We start from the raw sequence: 23384 nt of genomic DNA on the forward strand, positions 1-23384 counted from the left end.
TTTTCATGTGTTATATTTTCTTCTTTCTGTATGTTAATACAGAAAAAAATTTTTGCTATGCAAAATTAGAATATGAAAGCAAGGATATTTGGAATAAAATCTAAATATTGAGGGTATAGGTAAATTAAGTCCTTGAAATTTAATTCAGCAACTACTTATTACATCACTCCTACATGTGTTCCATACCCAGTGAAAGAAGAAAGGGAAAAAAAACCCTGTCTCCAAAGAGCATGCAACAATGACCTGTAAACTTTTTTGTCCTTAGCCAATTTATTTTTTTTTTAAGATTTTATTTATTTATTTGACAAAGAGAGAGAAAGCACAAGCACAGGGAGTGGCAGAGGGAGAAGCAGGCTCCCCGCAAAGCAGGGAGCCAGATGGAGAGCTCAATCCCAGGACCCTGGAATCGTGACCTGAGTGGAAGGCAGACACTAACCGACTGAGCCACCCAGGCGCCCCTGTCCTTAGCCAATTTAAATAGGGAAGAAGATTACCTGCTTTATCTCTTCCTTCATTCCAGTGGCAAGAGGATTCAGGGTTTAAAGTTCCACTGTACGTGCAGTTTTGAAAAGATTATGACCCATTTTAATAATATGTCACTTTTTAAACAGCTTTATCAAAATACAACTTAATACCATAAAATTTACCCATCGTCATTGTATGATTCAGCGCATTTTAGTAAATGTGCGGAGCTGTGCAACCGTCACCGTACTCTAGCTTTAGAGTCTCTGCACCAGCACCACCCCTGCGTCCCCCATGCAGTACCGCCGCACAGTGATTACGAGCACAGGTCCTAGTGCAGGCTGCGGGGCTCCATGATTTGACAAGCCTCCAGCAAGCCAGTAAACCTTTCTCTGCTGGGTTTCAGTTTTCTCATCTAAAAATGTGGCTAATTGTAGCACCTCATAGTACAGTTCTGAGGGTCACATGAATTAACACATATATACTTAGAACAGTGGTTGGCACAAGGTGTCCAGTAATTATTAGCTATTATTAATATCATGTGCTTTGGGGCACCTGGGTGGCTCAGTGGGTTAAAGCCTCTGCCTTTGGCTCAGGTCATGATCCCAGGGTCCTGGGATCGAGCCCCGCATCGGGCTCTCTGCCCGGTGGGGAGCCTGCTTCCCCTTCTCTCCCTGCCTGCTACTCTGCCTGCTTGTGATCGCTCGCTCTCTGTGTCAAATAAATAAATAAAATCTTTGAAAAATATATCATATACTTTAAAAATGTATTTTTTGGAAAAAATAGACAGAAAATACTTTCAACACAAATAAACATCACTCCATACTGACAGCTGAAACAACCTGTAACAACCCATTTTATTTGATAATAAAAAAGCCTGATTAACAGTAATAAAAATTTTAAAAACAAGAATAATGGTAACTGACGTGCACCCGAATGTTTATAGCAGCAATGTCCACAATAGCCAAACTATGGAAAGAACCTAGATGTCCATCAACAGATGAATGGATCAAGAAGATGTGGTATATATACACAATGGAATACTATGCAGCCATCAAAAGAAACGAAATCTTGCCATTTGCGACAACGTGGATGGAACCAGAATGTATCATGCTTAGCGAAGTAAGTCAAGCGGAGAAAGACAACTATCATATGATCTCCCTGATATGAGGAAGAGGTGATGCAACATGGGGGCTTAAGTGGGTAGGAGAAGAATCAATGAAACAAGATGGGATTGGGAGGGAGACAAACCATAAGTGACTCTTAATCTCACAAAACAAACTGAGGGTTGCTGGGGGGAGGGGGGTTGGGAGAAGGGGGGTGGGGTTATGGACATTGGGGAGGGTATGTGCTTTGGTGAGGGCTGTGAAGTGTGTAAACCTGGCGATTCACAGACCTGTATCCCTGGGGATAAAAATATATGTTTATAATAAATAAATAAATAAATAAAAATAAAAAAAGAATAATGGTAACTGAAAACAAAACCACCTCAAGATAAAACTTATGACGATCTGATAGCATTCATTCACTGACTCAACAAATATTTAGGGGGAGTACATACTAAATGTCATGCCATGTTCTTTTTAGGGATGGGAAAATAGCAAATAAGACAAAGTTCCTGACCCTACGAAGCTTAGGTTAGGGGGAGACAAACCAAATGAGCAGACAACTGAAAAATAAAACAAAATAATTACCCAGTGGTAATGTTCTAAGGACAATAGTATACTTTAGGCAATGAGACAGAGATATAGGGTCAGGGAAAACCAGGGCACTACTCTAGACAGAAATCAAGCCTTGCTCTAGAACTAGCCTTCTTTTTTTTTTTTTTTTTTTTAAGATTTTATTTATTTATTTGACAGAGAGAAATCACAAGTAGATGGAGAGGCAGGCAGAGAGAGAGAAGGAAGCAGGCTCCCTGCTGAGCAGAGAGCCCGATGCGGGACTCGATCCCAGGACCCTGAGATCATGACCTGAGCCGAAGGCAGCGGCTTAACCCACTGAGCCACCCAGGCGCCCTAGAACTAGCCTTCTTAATGCATATTCTCTACTATTACACTGCTTTGTGGTTCTCTGAGATGACATTTTGCCAGAGGTCAGAGTAAGAAATTAGCTGCCAGAGCCAAAGCAATAAGCCATGACAAAGGCCTACAAGCACCAAGGGTAACAAGTACAAAGGCTCCACAGTGGGACAAGGCTTAGTAGTATTTGAGGAATGGAAAGCGGCCAGCTAGTCAGTAGTTTAATGAGCATAAAGAAGGTAAGATGGACACCTGGATGGTTCAGTCAGTTGAGTTTCTGACACTTGATTTTGGTTCAGGTCATGATCTCAGGGTCCTGAGTTGGAGCCTCGTGTTAGGCTCCCTGCTCAGTGGGGAGTCTGCTTTTCTCCCTCTCTTTCTGCCCCTCCCCCTGTTTGCACATGCTCTCTCTTTTTCTCGCTCTCTCTCTCTCTCAAATAAATAAATAAGTCTTATGGAAGAAGAGGAGGAAGAAGAAGAAGGGGAAGGCAAAGGAGGAGGAGGAGGATGGCAGGTGAGGTTGAAGAGATAGGCAGACACTAAATTCTTGTACCATTTCACTATTTCAATCACCCCCTTCCCTATCCAACTGCTTGCAGTAACATTAGGTCACTAATGGACATTTCTGGGGGGATTCACCATCACCATGGGCCAAACTGAGGCAAAGCATTCTTCACTTATTAAAATGATGAGATTTTAAAATGGAAGATTATTTCTTAAAAAGCATTCGACAGTGCCTAGAGTCCTGGATAAATAATCTTCTAGCCCACCGATCAGGAGCAGCCTGCAGGGAACAGCATCTGATCTGGCTTCCAAAGAATGAAATCACCACCCGCAGTGGGGGGCTCGCAGGAGAAGCACACAGGGCAGAGCGGTCAGTTTTGAGAAAGGCAGCAAGGCAAGAGAGGATGATCAGGAGGGAACAAAGTATAATTAAGTCTGATTTTTTTAAGAAGTTTTTCTATTTATGGAGAAAGTCGTGGGAGATATTCAAAGGCTGGTTAAAGATAAACTGAGAGGCTGTAGGTGTCAGTCAGAGGAAATATGAACTATATTCAGTATGTGGTGAGCACCGAAGCGGTACGCGTTGCATTTAATGAGATTTAAACTGGAACTGGGTCTACCAGAGGGAATGGGCAGAGAAGGGTGAGGATACCCAGAAACACAGGCTGGAGATGCTGTAAGTCTGAAGTAGAAGGAAGGCAAAGGAGGTGAAATGGAGGGGGCAGATGTGAGGGCCAATAAAACATAGTATAATTAAGTTTTACACTGGTTATAGGAAAGGGAAATTTAAAAAAAAAAAAAGGAAAAGGGAAATTAGTAGGAGAAGAAGTTGTTTCAAACAGTAATACTGTCAATAAGGAGGAGAAAGACTGAAAAAAGAGGAAAAAGGAGAAAAAGCTGAATTTGGTGCTTGGAAAGTCTTCTATTTTATTCTTCAAAATACTCAGATTACATAATATCTTATAATGTGTCCTCAAAATATCAATTTTTCAGCTTCTCCAGGGCACTTGAAAGCACACTGCGTCAAGTCACTATTTTGTTCATTGTGGTATGTCCCGACCACCCAGAATAGGGCTTGGACCAGAGAAGATGTTCAATAATTTTTGTGGAATCAATGATGTGATCTTTCTGCCGCCCTTCCATCTATCGGTCCCTCTTGCTCTTTGTTTTCTTCTCTACTGACCCAAGAACCCACACTGAACAACTATCTTACCAACATCCTTAATTACATGCCCCATTATCCTTCTGTTACATGTTTCCTCTTCTTCTCTCTCTGAGATTTCTTAGTATCTTCTCTATAAGCCTGATGCCTGGGAAGTTCACGACCCATAGCTTAACGGGAGTCTTTTTCATTCATTGTAATGAGTATTCGATAAGGCCTTCCTATCTGCAAAATTATGGCTTTTCAGTTCTGATTTTTTTTTTGAGAGGGAAGAGTAACTAATTCTTATCTAATTCCATCCTCCCTCTTCTAAATTTTCTTTTTCTAGACTTTTCAAATCAAAATTGACCCTTTTAAAAGACTATCATTCTCAGTGTTTTATTCTCCTTTCTAGTAGATTTCTTTGGCTCTATCTTTCAACACTCCTATGGATGTCCACCCCCTAGTATTATCCATTTACTTTCCAAGAGCTCCTGCTTGAACTCTAAATGTCCAAAAATTTTTTGTAGTATTCTGCTTAGTTTCTTGGTTGTAATATTTTCTCTTTTCTCTCTGGAATATTAATAATAGGATTGTTTTTCTTCGAATTTTCTTCTCTTTTCTACATTGCCTCTCTCCCCCCTCTGAGTTAGTTTGTTTGCTTTAATCTCTGTCTTTCATATTAAAACATTTTTATATCAAATGTCTGGTAACCCTCGTCTGTCCATTCATATATAAGAGTAAGGTGCTAAGAAGCTGATTAGAAACACTATGTCAGGCTAGACAGTAAATATTTTAGGCTTTAAGGGCCATCGAGTCTGTTGCAACTCTGCTGCTGCAATGCAAAAACCACCCCAGACAATACGAAAATGAATGAGCAAGGCTGCTCTGATAAAATTTTATGACTATGAAATCTGAAGTCACATAATTTTCATGTCATGAAATATTGTTCGTATTTTGATTTTTTAAAAGATTTTATTTATTCATTTGAAAGAGACACAGCGAGAGAGGGAACACAAGTAGGGGAGTGCAGGAGGGAGGAGCAGGGAGCCCAGATGCAGGGCTTGATCCCAGGACACGGATCCCAGGACACCGGTATCATGACCTGGGCCCAAGGTAGACACTTAATGACTGAGCCACCCAAGTGCCCCAATACTTTGACTTTTTTAAACGTTGTGTATCATTGAAGTAGGCAGAATAATGCCCCCCAAAGATTTCCACATCTTAGTTCCTTAAATCTGTGACTAAGTTATTTTACACGGCAAAAGGGGAATTAAGGTTTCAGACTGAATTAATATTGTGAAAATGGATCTTAAAATAGAGACAATTCGAGATTACTGAGTCGATCCAATGTAATCACAAGGGTCTTTAAAAGTGAAAGAGGGAAACAGAAGAGAAGGTCACCATGTTGTGATGTGAAAGGACTCCACTCACTGTTGCTGGCCTTGAAGATGGAAGAAAGGGGCCATGAGCCAAGGAATGTGGGTGACTCTTACTAGCTGGAAAAGGCAAGAAAACAGATGTTCTCCTGAAGCCTCCAGAAAGGAACACAGCCCTTAACTACCTTACTTTTGGTCCAGTAAGACCTCTAACCCACAAAAGTGTAAGATAATAAATTCGGAAAAAAAAAAAAAAAAAGATAATAAATTCGGGGCACCTGGGTGGCTCAGTGGGTTAAGCCGCTGCCTTCAGCTCAGGTCATGATCTCAGGGTCCTGGGATTGAGTCCCGTATCGGGCTCTCTGCTCAGCAGGGAGCCTGCTTCCTCCTCTCTCTCTCTCTCTCTCTGCCTACTTGTGATCTCTCTCTGTCAAATAAATAAATAAAATCTCTTAAAAAAAAATAAATAAATAAGATAATAAATTCGTGTTGTTTTAAATCACTAAGTTTGTGATAATTTATTACATGAGACAACAATACAACCATTTAAAAATGTAAAAGCCCTTCTGAGCTTGCAGGCCATAGGAAACCAGATGGTGGGCTACATTTAGCACACGGGCTGTATTTTGCTAAGCTGTGGTACTGGCCCTTGAACCAACTGCCTGAGACGAAATCTCAATTCTGCCACTTACTGACTGTAATCTTTGATAGGCAACTCAACCTCTTTGTGTCTTATCTCCCCCTTTGCAAAGTGATGATAGTAATAGTACTTGCATCACAGGAATGCGATAAGGATTAAACGAATATTACACATAAAGTGTTTAAAATACCACCTACCCCACAGGAAGCACCAGTAATTGCTATTATGGTAACAATGGGGAGGGGGGATAAACACACCTCCACATGAGGATATTCCCCTTATCACAGCTTTACCTGGAATACAGTCTCTAACACCCAAAAGTAATTCTTTGATGTTCTATCAGGGTGAGGGAAGAAGAGGGAAGAACAGTGATACGGTTGCACAGGACAGAGAAGGGACCCAAAGGGTAAGTCGGCTGGACTTTTACTGGCTGCTCCCACCACTGCTAAGGTTTCCGCTTTCTCTCCTTGGCTAAGTCAGTTACCATTCCTGCATCTGGTTTCCAGCTTCCAGAAGTGTCTTGAGTTCTCTTTTCTGCTGTCCTCTCCCCTCTAATTCTCTTCATCCAAGCTCTTAAAAATGCCCTCTCTGTCATTTTAGTAGTGTTTCAGGAGAGAGCAGAGTGGAATGTGTTTAATTGACCCTGTTTAACTGAAAGTCTTAAAATGCAATTGCTCTATTATTCCTGACCTCAAAAAACAAGGACAATAATCACTTATATTTAAAAGAAAATCTTTTAACCTAACTTTTTCAAAAGCCAGTATTTTCTCATTTAAAGAATGTTGTTTCCAACAGTACACAACATTTTCTAAAAGCATTATAAGTAAAACTTTAAAGCTCTCATTAAAATAATTGACAAATTAGAACTTAAGTTCAGGGCCTGCAAATAATTTTGTGCAGGTCTGATGATTATTTGTGTTGTGAGTCAATGACATACTTTTTTGAAAAGTAAACTTCGAAAAATATGCGTGTTAAAAACACTACAGAACAATCTGTATGTCACATGTTTTCTCCTAAGTGTTTATTTAAAAAGGTAATTACAGTTCATACATCTATTCAGGCCCACTAGCCAGTGGGTACATAACATTCTCATTAATTGATGGTGACTGTACTTTTATACATTGAATGACAGCTGTAGCAGGGATCTACATTCTCATCTTTCTAAGCCACAACTTTTTTTTTTAAGCAGTTTTTTTTTTTTAAAGATTTTATTTATTTATTTATCAGAGACAGAGGGAGAGAGAGCAAGCACAGGCAGACAGAGAGGCAGGCAGAGTCAGAGGGAGAAGCAGGCTCCCTGCCGAGCAAGGAGCCTGATGTGGGACTCGATCCCAGGACCCTGGGATCATGACCTGAGCCGAAGGCAGCTGCTTAATCAACTGAGCCACCCATGCGTCCCCTAAGCCACACCTTTAGTCACCAAGAAATCTGGGAAACTCATGACACGTTCACAGTCAGAGTTCAGCAGCATCCTGAGATCCAACCACTCTACAAAAATTGTAAGCTGATTAGAAGTTAAAGAGGACAAGGAGAAAGAAGACCAATAGTTACCAAGAACCTGCTACATGCAAGTCCCATTCTGGGTACTTTTAATATATTACCTAACATATTTCTCAAAATAATCTGATGAGATGGCTATCATGACCTCATTTCCTGAATCAGGAAAACGATGTATAGAATGCTCAGGAAAAATATACTACACACACACACACACACACGTGTATATATATATATGTCCAAAGAATGTGCTATGTGTTTTTATATGAACAGAAGAAATCGTTAGATACTCATGAGACCATACAACGTTAGAATATTTTAAAAGTCAGAAATTAGGCTTGAGAGCCATGAAAATAGTTTTTAAAAATCTACCTATGTTAATACAGATCGTATATTCATACATATACATATACATTCATACATATATCATATATACATATATATATATATATTGTATTTTTTATATATATATATAAAATGCAAGGCACAGCAGATAGTCTCCAATAGTGAGGAATGATTTCTGTGAGACTTCAAGCAACGTAAAGGTACCTAGGGACTCAAGTGCCACCCCTCCCACAAAACATTCTTTTTATTCTGCTTTATTTTCCTTGTGGTAGTGGTAGTTGCCATTATCTGAAATTAGCTTGATGGTAATTTTAAAAGAAAAGATTCAAAACATTTTGAGAAATAACAATCTCAAAAGAACCTTTCAATGTGACTACTTTGACACAGAATAGCCCTTGTTATGTTGGTTAGTAAAATAATAGCATTATTAGTCTGTAATCCCAACTGACTCCCTTGGTTATCTAAATTCCATACCTCTGAGAGGTCCTGACTATGCATATACTCTGACCCTCTAAGCCTTCCTTAACTCTTCTATATTCTGGATACTTACCAGGTAGCATCTGGTTATAAATTATCTTACAGATTATTCTCTTTTTTACAAACTACCTAATGAGTTTAAATTTCTCTTGTTTCATTCTCAGTGAGGTGGTAGGTGTTCCAAAATACCAGGTGAAATGCTCCTAATGTAGACAGCTAACTAGCTAGCTAGATACAGATACAGAGATATGAGAAAAGTATAGAAGAATACATGCCAGGTAATTTACAAGCATTTGGGGGTAGAGACAGAATAATGAGAACAAAGAAGTTATTAATAAAAATAAATAAATTCTTTGAAAAGTGTCTCTTTCACATGGGTAATATTATGATCCTATTTAAATAAAGAAATTAGAGGTCTACCTATTCACTTACAGGTAAAAAAAAGCAAATTGCAAATTCTCTCTCTATATATAAAAACAAGACCTTTTAAGGCTTGTTTATACAAAAATAAAGGGAAAGGTGAAAAAGGACATAAATCAACCTAAGCTCAACATGGGTTACCTGACAGTGACTGAAGACATTTAAAGATCTGTAGTGCGCTAGATCTAAGCTGCTCCTGGAAACTTTATTTCCCACAGTCTCTCTCCTTTATACCTGTTCTCTTACACACTGGGGCTTCATTTGCCCAGAAACTTATCTCCCAACGTCATTACTAGTTCCTGCCCAAGCCCTTCTCTGATCCATACCAACCACTCTCTAGGGCAGCTGATAGTATGGGCACTTGTCTGCCACTGAGCTGAAGAAATGCGTCTCTGTAAAATCTCTTAGGCTTGAAGTTTTCCTGATGGGGGCGGCAGTATGTGGTCATTTTCCCAAAAGGCACAGCCCCAGAATCTGGGCAGGAAATGCAGGCAAAAGGAGAAGTAAGAGGCAATCAGGTGGCGAGTGGATCAAGCTGCTGCCAACAGTCCCTTACTGCCAAATGGAACAACTTCGGATACTATTCCCTCACATCACCTGTGTCTAGGGATGGGAGGTGTCTAAATAGGATGGTCCCCATTTTCCTGCCAAAATCTTAGTTTATAAGTACTGACTGCAATACAAGCAAATACAGCATGTTCTTTTAGTAAAGGGTCTAGCATATCGTAGATTCTTAACAGACATTAAAGAACAGCAACACTGCTTTGAAAAAATATGTCCAAAGAATGGGCTATGTGTTTTTAAATGAACAGAAGAAATTGTTAGATACTCATGAGACCATACAATGCTGGAATATTTTAAAAGTCAGAAATTAGGCTTGAGAGCCATGAAAATAGTTTTTAAATAAATAGTTTTAAAATAGTTTTTTATCTACCTATGTTAATACAGATTGTATATTCATACATCATTAAGGATATACCCCAAATTACCTCAGTCTACTTCTCCCCTATCTCTTCTCTATCTCTATTTCATTGTGGTTTCATATAAATAGAAGATTTTTTTTATGTTGCTACTTTTAAATGTCTTCCCAGAAACAAACTGACAACCTTATTATGTTACCCTTGCAGAATACATTCATTCATTCCTTCATTCAACAAACCATTGTTGAAGATCTACTGTATATTAGGTACTGTTCTTTGCTCTGGGAATCCAACAGGGAGCAAAATAGACAATAATCTTTCTCTATGGAGCCAATATCCTACTGGAGGTAAGCAGCCAATAAACAAGTACGGAAGATACACAGTGGAGTATGTAAGATGCTGATCAGCATGAGAGAAGAAAGTAAGAGGGCGAGAAGAGTGCCACTGGTGGGGAGAAGGCTGCAGTTTTTTGTAGGGTGGAGTCAGGGAGACCTTGCCGAGAAGAGAAAATGTGAGCCAAGGACTCAAAGAGGTGAAGGGGAAAAGCCACGTGAGCACATAGGAGAAGCACGGTGCAGGCTGAGCAGGCCTCTGCACACATGGAACCTGAGTCAGAGCGCACATTGTTACCTCCCCACGTCACCTCCCACTGCTCTGCACCTCCTGCACCTTACTGCAACCACACACGGGCTTTCTTGCCACTGCTCGGATGTACGCTGGTGAATGGCGGCTGAGGGACCAAGGAAACACTGCAGACCCGTAGACGCTCCTCTGAAAAGCTCTTCCCTCAACCGGACAGACGGGCCGTCATCCATGACTTCTGAAAGGGGTGATGGGCAAACAAACACTCCTCTTGAGCAGCACTTTCCCACAGAACTCTCTGCAGTGACGGGAATGTTCTTGAACTGTGCTGTTCAGTAAGGCGCACATAACTAGACACATGTGGCTACTTGGTACTTGAAAAGTGCCACGTGACTAAGGAACTGAAATTTTAATTGCAAATTTTAATTAATTTAAATTGAAACAGTCAAATGTGGCTAGTGTGACAATACTGGCCAACGTAATTCGAGAACAGAGGTAGGTCTTGAGAACACAGGAATTTATCACTAATAGACAAATAGACACCTTACTTCTAAAAAAGAAATATTTCATTTAATTTGCTAATTCTCTAATGAGAATTCTATGATTAAGTAGGGTAATTATGATAGTTTTACTTGTCACAAAACACACACATGTACTAATCACTATTTACCATGTAATTCTCCGGCTACTACACAGAATTAGGTAGGTTTTGTTTTGTTTTTTTTAAATCTCAGCTTTAGTGTTTCCCGGCAGATAATTTATTATTGCTGAAGTAATAATAAGAAATTTGGTAAAATTCTGTCCTTAAAACCAGCTGTATTTCCCACTAGCAAGTTTTTCTTCTCCATTTGATTTGTCTTTAGGTGACAGATGTACATGCAAATGTAAAAATGTGAATAAAAATAAACAGGATGTTATATAATACGCTATAACTTCATGTACTACTAAATTCTAAGAAAACAGAACAAAGACTATAATTAGGAAAAATAGCTTAAAAGATGGGGGGGAGTAAATTGACATTTAAAAAGCTTTATTTTTTACAAAATGGAAATAGAAGGTACTCATTATCTTAGGAGATATGCAAAGCCAATCTTTAAAAACTACACTCAACTTTATAAGAATATATGGGTTCTAAGAGAAAGGCACACATATATGCACATATTAAGACACCACTATTAAAGCTACACAAGAAAACTTCATGTCTTAGAATTTTTATGTTTAATCCAACAGCACCCACAGACGATGAAAGCCAGTTACTAAAAAATTTATTGCTTGGTTAAAACTCAGTTTACAATTCAAAGAATTTTTAAAATCTGTGTGCTGTTATGAAGCTTTATAGGGTTTACAATGGAGATGAAAACAGAAATAAAAAGATCTGACAAACAGAAAATGCCAAAGATATTTCCAGCATTATCAACATGGATTCTTTTTTCCCTCTCATTATTATTTTTTACCTCACTCTAAGACAAATGATTTTAACCCATCTGCCTAAAAGACAACAATGTCTCCTAGGGTGTCTTTCAAAATGTAAATGTATGATGGGTAATTTTATTTGAAAGACTATTTTTATAATTTTTAAACTAGAACTAAAATATAAACTCCAAAGGGCAGGAGTTTTTTATAATCTGCAGTATTCCCAGTGTCTACAATAGTGCCTATCATATAGTAGAGTTACTTAATAAATTCTTTTTTTTTAAGATTTTATTTATTTATTTGACAGACAGAGATCATAAGCAGGCAGAGAGAGAGAGGGGAAAGCAGGCTCCCCGCTGAGCAGAGAGCCTGATGCGGGGCTCGACCCCACGACCCTGGGACCATGACTGGAGCCAAAGGCAGAGGGGTTTTAACCCACTGAGCCACCCAGGCGTCCCAATAAATTCTAACAAATTACTAAATTAATCATTTTATCAGGATCTTTAATTAAAATAAAGATAACCAAATACTATTACAACATTAGTGTAGATTTTCACTTTAACATTGGTAAAATAGAATCATTCCACTTATCAAAAAAATCTTGTTGTACCATTTCTACATAGAACAAAACCCTTTCTAAAGTTTACTGAATTCCCAGAATCCAAAGACTTTCATATTCACTATTTCGCAGAATTGTTTACATAGAATTCTGTGATCCCTTCCAATTCAAAAATTTATTTATTCTAATAATGATCTAAAACTTTAAAAGGAAATCTGAAACCCAAATATTCAAATGCAACATCATGGAATGTCAAAACAAAATATTATTTAAATTACTATGAAAATAATTGCAAAACAACTGATGGACCATCCTACACATATGGTTTTCTTAAAGCTTTTAAAGGGTATTTTCTAGTATTCTGCTTAGTCTTGTTTTACACTCCCATCAAATCCTTCACTTTCAAAATCAAGTACACTGAGACACCAAATAATAAAACTGCACTATGCTTTTTAAATTTTATACTAAAAGATCTACTCTATTTTAAAAACAAAATCTCATACACATTGGAAAATACTGAGTTGGAATGTTTGCTAAAATGCTGTTTACTGCAACGTCCCAATGTTTTATCAACTAACACTGAAGTTTAAATTAGGGCTAAACTCAGGAAACTGACCTTCATAATATTTTAACATAATGTTTGTCTTTATAAGGTGGTTTTCTTCTAAGAAAAGCGGACTTTAATGTCCTAGACTTACAGTCAAATTTCGGTCCCAGATCTGTATGCTTCCATTCTGGCAGGCAGCTGCGATGAGGTTTCCATCTCTGCTATAAGTGCACGTGGTGGGAATTACTTTTTTACCCTGCATCGTCCGTGGTTTAAACACACTTCTTTGCTTCCTTGGATTTTCAACTTCCCATGTCCTCACAGTCCTAAAAACAATAAAGAGATTTTCATTTACAAAAAAGAAAGGAGTTTAAAATTCAGAAGAGCTCATAAAAACTGCTTTACCTCTTAAGGATATAAATCTAATAATTATTTTTAAAATAAAATGTGTACTGTAAAACATTCTCCACTTACAAATGAAGTTACTCACTGCAATAAAGTGAACCATCTGAATCATGTTGTCTTCAAATCAAACAGCAAGTAGCAAATTCTACTTCAAATCTATCAGCGTTGTAAGTTCTGACCCTATATAACATTGGCCTCCAAACAACTCCGACTATATACTCTGATCAGTAAAACTGTTGAATATACACCTCCTATATACACACCATTAATTTCTAAATTAGTTACATGTGTTAACGCACTGTTATATAATACACACCAGAAAACACACTGAAAAAATAAGTCACGAAAGAATGATGTCCCCCTCTAGGGCGCAGGCAAAGATTTCATGCCTCCGGGGGAGAAGCAGAGACAAAATTGTCTGCCCCTGAGTTTTCAACAAGTAACAAAAAACAGCAGGCTAGGACTGGGGGAGATACAGAGTACCCGCCTGCTCACATCACAGGCAAAGGAACATTGCCACTAAGGAAAGCTAAAACAAGATCCTTATGACCCAGGATGGGGGGGGGGGAACCATAAAATACAGAAAACCAAAGATGAGTTCAGCAAATTCTTGGCAGAAACTATCCAAGCCAAAGCACTATGGAACAACATCTCTAAAGTTCTAAAAGAAAAAAAAAAAAAAAAAAAAAAGAAGTCAATCTAATATTCTATAGGCAGCAAAAATATATTTCAAAAATAAGGTAAATACTTTTTCAGATGAATGAAAGCTGAGATAATTCATTTCCTTCAGACATGTACTAAAAGAAATGTTAAAGGAAGTTCTTCAAGAAGAACAAATACAATGCAAATGGAAATCTGAATCTACACAAAGAAATGAAAAGTGCCAGAAATGGTAAAAATGAAGATAAATTTAAAAGACATTTTTAAAAATGTTTAAATCTCTTTGAAAGATAAATGGCTGAAGTAAAACAATGTATTATAAGACTTATAGCATATGTTCAAGTAAAATGTATGTCAACAATAGCACAAAGGTTAGGAGGAAGACACAGAAGTATCGTTTTATACTATACTGGAGATGGTGGAATATTATTTGAAGAGAGATACTGATGGAAATGAAATAAAAACAGGAAGGGATAATGAAGAAGAACTATGGGATAAACATAAGCCAAAGAGCACAATGGTAGGTTTAATCCAGTCTCATAAATCATTACATTAATTAGAAATCATCTAAAAACTCTAATTGAAAGGCAAAAATTGTCAGACTGGATTAGGTAAAAGCAAGACCCAGCTGATTACACAAAATGGGGGCACCTGGGTGGCTCAGTCAGTTAAGCATCCAACTCTTGGTTTCGACTCAGGTCATGATCTCAGGGTTCTGGGATCGAGTCCCATGATGGGCTCCATGCTCAGTGCGGAGTTTTCTTGTCCCTCTCCCTCCACCTCTACCCCTATCCCCAGCTCATGTGCGTGCATACTTTCCCTCTCTCTAAAATAAATTAATTCTAAAAAATAAAAACAAAATAGAATTTTTTAAAAAATATACACAAATGTTTAAATATAAAGACTTAGATAGGTTAACAGTAAAAAGATAGGGGGAGAAATGTGCCAGGTGAACATAATCAAAAGAAAGCTGGAGTAACCAACCATATTAATGTCTGCAAAGTGGACTTCAGAACAAGGAACAAAACTAGAGACAAAGAGCAAACTTACATAATGCTAAAGAGCCCATCAATCAAGAAGACATAATAATCCTAAATGCATATGCCACTAATAACAGAGGTTCGAAATAGGAAAGCAAACTTAACAGAAATAAAATTAAATAAAGCAAACCCATATTTATATTTGTATACTTCAACATTCTTCTCTCAGTGACTGATAGAACAAGTATCCCCCTCCTTGCCCACCTCCAAAATTAGTAAGGATACAGAAGACCTCAAAAACAATGCCAAACAATTGAGCTAATTGACATTTATTTAACACTTCACCCAACTACAACTGAATGTGCCTTCTTTTCAAGTACACACTGAACATACTCTAGGTCATAAAGCAAATATTAACACACTAAAATTGACCAAAATCACATAAAGCATGTACACTGTCAAAAAATAAAATTAAGCAATCAGTAACAGAAATGTATCTGAAAATATATCTTTTCCAGAACATTAAGAAATTAAGAAATAGAATTCTAAATAATCCATGGGTCAAAGAAAAAAAAATCACAAAGGATAGCAGAAAAAAACTCCGAATCCAATAAATATTAAAATATATACCAAAATTTATGGTATTCAGCTAAAACAAACAAACAAAACAAACAAACAAACAAAAAAACAGAAGGAAAATACAGCATTAATTATATATAATAGGAGAAAAAAAAAAAAAGGCTGGAATCAACAACCTAAGATTCAACCTTAAGAAACTAGATAAAAGAGGGGCGTCTGGGTGTCCCAGTCAGTTAAGTGTCTGACTCTTGATTTCCACTCAGGTCATGATCTCAGGGTCATGGGATCATGCCCTGCTCTGCACAGGGCATGGAACCTACTTTAGATTCTCTCTCCCTTTCCCTCTGCCACTTCCCCAACTTGTGCAAGCTCTCTAACTCTCAAATAAATACATAAAATGTTTTTTAAAAGAAACTAGAAAAAAGGAAAGAAAATTCAATCTAAAGCAGGTAGAAGGAAGGAGATAATAAAAATGAGAATACAAATGAATAAAATAGAAAACAAAAACAACAGAGAAACCAAAAGCTGGTTCCTTAAGAAGATCAACAAAATTAATAAACCTCTAACTGGTTTGATGAAAAAAAGCAAAAATTGGAGACAATATCAAATATCAATATTTGAAAAGGAAGACAGGATGACATCACCATAAAGCGTAACAACATTAAAACATTAAAATTCATCCATGCATGAATTTCACCTAAATTTGATAATTTAGGTGAAATGGAGAAATGTCCTTAAAAGACACTAACTACCAAAGTTCACTCAATAAGAAATAAATAACTGGAATATTCTTACATGATTAAAAGCTTGAATATATAGTTAAAAATCTTTCTATTAAGAAAAATCTAGATAGCTTCACTGTTGAATTCTACCAAACATTTAAGAAAGAAATAATACCAACTCTATACAAACTCTTCCAGAAAATAGAAGAGGAAACACTTGCCAGCACTCCTCATTGTATAAGGCCAGCTCTATCCTGATGCCAAAACCAAAGTCAATACAAGAAAAGAAAACTATTGGGGCGCCTGGGTGGCTCAGTGGGTTAGAGCTTCTGCCTTCGGCTCGGGTCATGATCCCAGGGTCCTGGGATCGAGCCCCGCATCGGGCTCTCTGCTCAGCGGGGAACCTGCTTCCTCCTCTCTCTCTCTCTGCTTACCTGTGATCTCTGTCTGTCAAACAAATAAATAAAAAAAAAAAAAATGAAGAAAAAAAAATTTAAAAAAAAAAAAGAAAAGAAAAGAAAACTATGGTTCCATATCCTAATAAACACAGAAACATTAGTCCTTAACAAAATATCAGTAAATTGTTCAAACTAGCAGTGTATAAATATAATAATATACTATGACTGAGAGTATTTAAACCAGGAATGAGGGGCACCTGGGTGGCTCAGTGAATTAAAGCCTCTGCCTTCGGCTCAGGTCATAATCCCAGGGTCCTGGGATCGAGCCCTGCATGGGGCTCTCTGCTCAGCAGGGAGCCTGCTTCCTCCTCTTTGCCTGCCTCTCTGCCTACTTGTGATCTCTGTCTGTCAAATAAATAAATAAAATCTTTAAAAAAACAGTAATGAAAGAACTGAAAGGAATGAAAATTAATACATCACATCAACAGACAATAGAAGATATATGATCATCTCAATCCATGCAAAATAAACATTTTTTAAAAATCCAACACTGACTCCTGATAAGAACTCCCACATACTAGAAATAGGATGGAACTTCCTCAGCCTGATTGAGGACATCTATGAAAAACTTACAAGTAATATACTTGTTAATGAAGAAAGGCTGAACGCTTTCCTCTTACGGTTAAGAACAAAGCAATGATATCAAACTCTCACCATGTCTTTATACTGGAGTAGCCATCCAGTGCAATAAGGCGAATAAAAGAAATTCAAAGCTTACAGACCAGAAGAAAAAATAAAACTGTCTTTATTAAGAGACGACATGTCTGGGGTGCCTGGGTGACTCAGTCAGTTGAGCATCTGACTCTTGGTTTCGACTCAGATCATGATCTCAGGGCTGTAGGATGAGCCCCCATGTTGGGCTCTGCACTCACTGCAGAGTCTGCTTGAGATTCTTGCCCCCTCTGTCTTCTCCTCCCCCAGCAATCTCTCTCAAATAAATAAATAAATAAAATCTTTTAAAAAGAGGAGAGACCATCTGATCACTCATATATACATATATATATATATATACATTAAAATTCATCCATGCATGAATTTCACCTAAATTTGATAATTTAGGTAAAATGGAGAAATGTCTTTAAAAGACACTAACTACCAAAGTTCACTCAATAAGAAATAAATAACTGGAATTATTCTTACATGATTAAAAGCCTGAATATATAGTTAAAAATCTTATATAAAAAAATCTTATATAAAAAAAGATACATATATATATATATCTCCCAAGAATCTACCCAAAAAATGCTACTAAAACTAATAGCGAATATAGTGAGGTCACAGGATACAAAATAATCAATTTTATTTCTATAGACTAGCAACAATTGAATGTTGAAATTATGAAAATAATACCATTAATAGTGGTATGAGTAAACATGGCATCTCAAAAGATGTATAGTATCTGTACACTGAAAACCATAAAATATTTCTGAGAGAAATGAAAAAAAACCTAAGTATATGAGAAGATACACTGTATTCATGGGTTGGAAGAGTCAATAATATTAAGATTACAATTCTCTCCTAATTAATCTTTAGATTCAACACAATTTCAATCCAAGATCCAGCAGGGGTTGTTTTTCATTTTGGGGTTTTTTTTTTTTGATAGAAACTGGGTAAGGTAATTCTAAAACTTATATGAAAATGTGGACAACTTGGACTGTCTATACAATTTTGAAAAAGAACAAAGTTAGGGAATTCAGTCTACCCAAGTTCCCATATTACCTTCTAACTCCCACATTATAACACCAATCACATAAGTTGTAATTACACATATTAACATCTATTCCTACAAAAAGAGCTTCTTGAGAGCAAGGGCTCTCTTTCTCTCTTATCTTTGTATGCCTAGAGTCTGCACTATCTCTTAAACCTAACAGGAACACAATACCTACTGGGTCTTCAACAAATGTTTGTCAAAGAATAAAAGAAATTCACTGCCTATCTAAGCATTTTAAAAATCAACTTAATTGAGGTATAACCAACATACACGAAATAAAATTGATTTTTAAATGTATAGATTTCAGATAGATTTCTCAGCAAGTATTTATGATTTATTCCAAATGAGGGTTTGGGGATTTTTTTTTTTTAAGATTTTATTTATTTATTTGTCAGAGAGAGAGGGAGAGAGAGCGAGCACAGGCAGACAGAGAGGCAGGCAGAGGCAGAGGGAGAAGCAGGCTCCCTGCCGAGCAAGGAGCCCGATGTGGGACTCGATCCCAGGACGCTGGGATCATGACCTGAGCCGAAGGCAGCTGCTTAACCAACTGAGCCACCCAGGCGTCCCGGGTTTGGGGATTTTTAAAATAACTTCTGCTTATCTTCCACCTAAGCTTTGTTTGAGAACTTACTCAATTGTTTAATATTACCAAACCCTAGTTTTAAGAGCTGTCAAACCCATGCCTGACATAAGATTGTACTGACTGCATTTTAGGAACTATTGGTTAGCAAAATGTAAGTTCAAGTAAGAGTTCAGAAACCGTACACACAGAGACAATGGAAAAGCACCTTGGAATCCCAGGATTTAAAGCAACATAGTGGAGCCAGAAGACTTAATTTCAGAGTTAGGAGATACTCTGACATTAGAGCCATAAACCAACTCTGGAGTATCTATCTCTAGACTTCTCTTACTGAGTGATAGATAGATGACAGAGAAATAGAAAGAAAAAGAGCGGGGGAGAGAAAGAGAGGAAGGGAGGGAGGGAAAGAGGGAAGGAGAGAGGAAGGAAGGAAAGAAAGAAGGGAGGAAGGAAGGAAAGTTTATTGGGGAATAACATACAATGAAATTCATCTGTTTAAAAGTACAGTTCTGTGAGTTTTGAGAAATGCATAGTTATATCACTCCAAAAAGTTTTCTTTGTATTGCCTCTTTGTAAACTACCCTTCTTCTTCCCAGCTTTAACCCCTGGCAACTACTGACCTGTTTTGTATCCCTAGAGTTATGACTTTTCCACTATTGCATAATGGGAATAATACTGCATGTAGCTTCTGAGTCTGGCTTCTTTAACTCAGCATAATGTATTTGAGTTTTATAATGTCTCATTAGTCCATTCCTTTTTGCTAATGAGTAACATTCCACATATGGATATACTACATTTTGTTTATCCACTTACCAAATAAAGGTTATTGGGTTGTTTCCAATTTGAGGTGATTATGAATAAATCCACTATAAACATTCATGTATAGTTTTTTATTGTTTCTTTGTTTTAATGAAAATAAGTTTTCATATCTCTTGAAATATGTTTCTTTCATCTCTCTTGGCTAAATACCTAGAAAGGGGATTATTGATCATATGGGAAGTAAATGTTTAACTGTAAAAGAAACTGCAAAACTTTTCCAAAGTAGCTATTTCATTTTGATTTCCACTAGCAGTATATGAGAGTTCTAACTACCCCCCCAAAAATATGATCAGTTGGGGTTTTTTTGAAAATCATTCTAACAGGTAGGTTTTGGTATTTTGATTTTAATTTACATTTCCTTTATGATTAATAATGTTCGGGGCCAATCCATTCCTCTTCTTTGGTGATGTGTGTCTTCAAATTTTTTGCCCATTGAAAACTTTTGTTGTTTATTTCCTTATTATTGTATTTTGAGAGTCCTTTAGATATTATATATGCAAGTTCTTTACCAGATATGTGTTTAGCAAATGTTTTCCAAGTCTATGGATTGCCTTTTTAATTTTTTTAAGACTTTACTTATTTATTAGAGAGAGAGAAGGAGAGCGAGCATGAGCAGGAGGAGGGGCAGAGGAAGAAGCAGACTCCCCACTGAGCAGAGAGCCTGATTTCAGGCTCAATCCCAGAACCCTGAGATCACGACCTGAGCTGAAGGCAGAAGCTTAATGACTGAGCCACCCAGGTGCTCCAATTTTTAAAATATTCTTTCAAATAGCAGATGTTTTAGATTTTGATAAAGTCCTTTTTATCACATTTTATTATAACATATTAAAGAAATCTTCGCTTATCCAAGGTTATAGAAATTCTCCTGTTTTCTTCTAGAAATTTTATTTACTTATTTGTTTATTTATTTATTTTTATTACATTATGTCACCATATAGTACGGCATTAGTTTTTGATGTAGTGTTCCAAGATTCACTGTTTGCGTATAACACCCAGTGCTCCATGCAATACATGCTCTGCTTAATATTCATTTTTTAAGAGATTTTATTTATTTATAGAGAAATAGAACACAAGCAGGGGGAGCAGCAGGCAGAAGGAAAGGGTGAAACAGGCTGAGCAGAGAGCCCAACGTGGGACTCAATCCCAGGACCCAGGGATCATGACTTGAATGGAAACCAAGAGTTGGATGCTTAATAGACTGAGCCACCCAGGTGTCCCTTCTTCTAGAAATTTTATACTTCAAAGTTTTACAACCGGGTCTATGATCTACCTAGATTAGTTTTTATATCTGGTACAAAGCTGAAGTTCATTTACATATATATACATACATATAGATAGATATAGATATGTAGATAGATAGATAGATATCCCAATTGTTCCAGCACCATTTATACCTGAGAATTATAAAACCTTATTCCCTACTGAATGTATTCTATATAGCTTACTTGTATCTTATCTCCATTCACTATGCTTCCCATAGTTGAGAAATACCTCATGTGTCTCTTTTTTCTACCCTTGGCTTGACAACAGTAGAGATAAACTATGATGGTTTCTCTTTTTTTAATAACTGAACATCTCCAAAAGTCAGATACTACTTTAAAATTTGATATAAAAGGCCCCACACAAGTAAAAAATATCATTATCATTATCTGGCTCGTTTCAAGTTCTTCATCACTAAAAACTGGGATAATAATACCAACAATAAGAGACTTAAATGAGATCAGGGATGTAAACGTGTCTGGGACAATACTTGGACAGTAGGCACTCAATAAATATCAGTTCCTTTCTGCTCTTCCTCTTAGACTATAAATAAAATATTAAAGCTAATAAAACTAACAACTAAGTATGTTGCATTTGTTTCAGCGGTATATTAACAGGTTGAGCAGAAAGGGAAAAAAAGCAGTTAACCTAGCAGATAGATGTGTGAAACATAATTTACACAGCATCTGATAGTAACTAATTACACTGTGGTTTTATGGCTCTGATTCTCTGAATCTATGCCTTAAAAAAAAAAAAATGGATCCTAAAGTGCTAGGCCATTAGGTATCTGTCTAAACATTTTATGCTGAAGAACACATATTTTGAAACTTGGAGTGAGATCTGGTCTTGTAAAATTAAAACTGTGCTTCATAAAAAAAGATTTTAAAATAGAAGAAGGACCTGCCAAGGCCTTTCTAGACATACAACGAAAACACCCAGGAGACAAGAAAAAGACACAGGTGGGGTCATTACATTGCCCCAGGCAACAAATGCTTTCTGTCTTACAATTTTTAGTTCTTTCCAGATACAAGTTCTGAACTTTCTGGCATTGACTACATAAATGTATCACAGCATTTGGCAGAAGTCAAGGGAAGCATTAATTTTGCATGGAAATCACTTAAGAGATCTTCGTTTAATTTTTCTCGAAAGACTACACAAGCAACTCGAGTGATGTAAAAGCATGAAACTTGCTGGCTCCCTTGGCAAAGTCAACAAGAATGACCTTCTTTTCAAAAATGCCCAAAAATGAAAGCACTGAAATTCTAGAAATAGGAAAAATGTTCTAGCTTCTATATAAACCCACAATAATCTTCACAAACACACATAATTCACATACACACACAGCAACTGCAATAAGAATACAATTGCATTCAGAAGAAATATATTTGGTGTAGACTAAGGGATAAATGCCACAATAAATTAAATAACCACTTGTACACTTATATTTATGGCCAACTGATTTGCAACAAATATGCCAAAACAATTCAGGGAAAAAGAACTGTTTTGAAAAAGTCTTTTCAAAAAATGCTGCTGAGGCAACTGGATATCCATAATCAAAAAGGTGAACGTGGACCTTTACTTCACATCATACTGAAATTAGTTCAAAATAGTTCACAGACATGAATTTAAAACTCTTAAAACATGATATTAGATTAAAAATGATTTCTTAGATACTACATCAAAATCACAAATAATAAAAGGAAAAAAAGATAAGCTGGATGGCATTAAAAATGTATGTGCATCAACAGATATTATGAAGAAGGTTTGAAGCTAAGATATAGATTTGGAAAAAGTATTTATAAATCATATACCTGACAAGGGACAAGGATCTAGAATATTTAAAGAACTTTTACAATTCAATAAAGAGAAAAGTGATAAACTTTTTAAATAGGCGAAGACATGAATACATATTTCACTAAAGAATATATATGGGGGCGCCTGGGCGGCTCAGTCAGTTAAGTGGCTGCCTTTGGCTCAGGTCATGATCCCAGGGTTCTGAAATCGAGCCCCACATCAAGCTCCTTGCTCATCAGGGAGCCTGCTTCTCCCTCTCCCTCTGTCTGCCTGCCTGCCACTGCCCCTGCTTGTGTTCTCTCTCTCTCTCTGTGTCAAATAAATAAATACATTTTTTAAAAAGAATATATACAAATGCCCAACAAGCACATGAAAAGATGCCTGACATTAAGGAAATACAAATCAAAATCACAATGAGATACCAATTTATACCCACTAGTGAGCTATAATCAAAAAGATAGATAATAAGTGTTGTTAAGAAAGGAAAGAAACTGGAATCCTCATACATCGCT

General features: G+C 36.9%; 1 protein-coding gene across 1 annotated transcript in view; it reads right to left on the reverse strand.

Annotated features, from left to right (window-relative positions):
- The window catches only part of WDR70 (WD repeat domain 70), a 307839-nt gene that overhangs the window by 101991 nt on the left and 182464 nt on the right, over positions 1–23384 (reverse strand). The window contains exon 10 of the mRNA XM_044232523.1: positions 13056–13230. Coding sequence (XP_044088458.1) covers positions 13056–13230 — 175 coding nt within the window. The remainder of the gene's footprint in view (positions 1–13055; positions 13231–23384) is intronic.

Source organism: Neovison vison, chromosome 1 (assembly GCF_020171115.1).
Source record: "Neovison vison isolate M4711 chromosome 1, ASM_NN_V1, whole genome shotgun sequence".
Lineage (NCBI taxonomy): Eukaryota > Metazoa > Chordata > Mammalia > Carnivora > Mustelidae > Neogale > Neogale vison.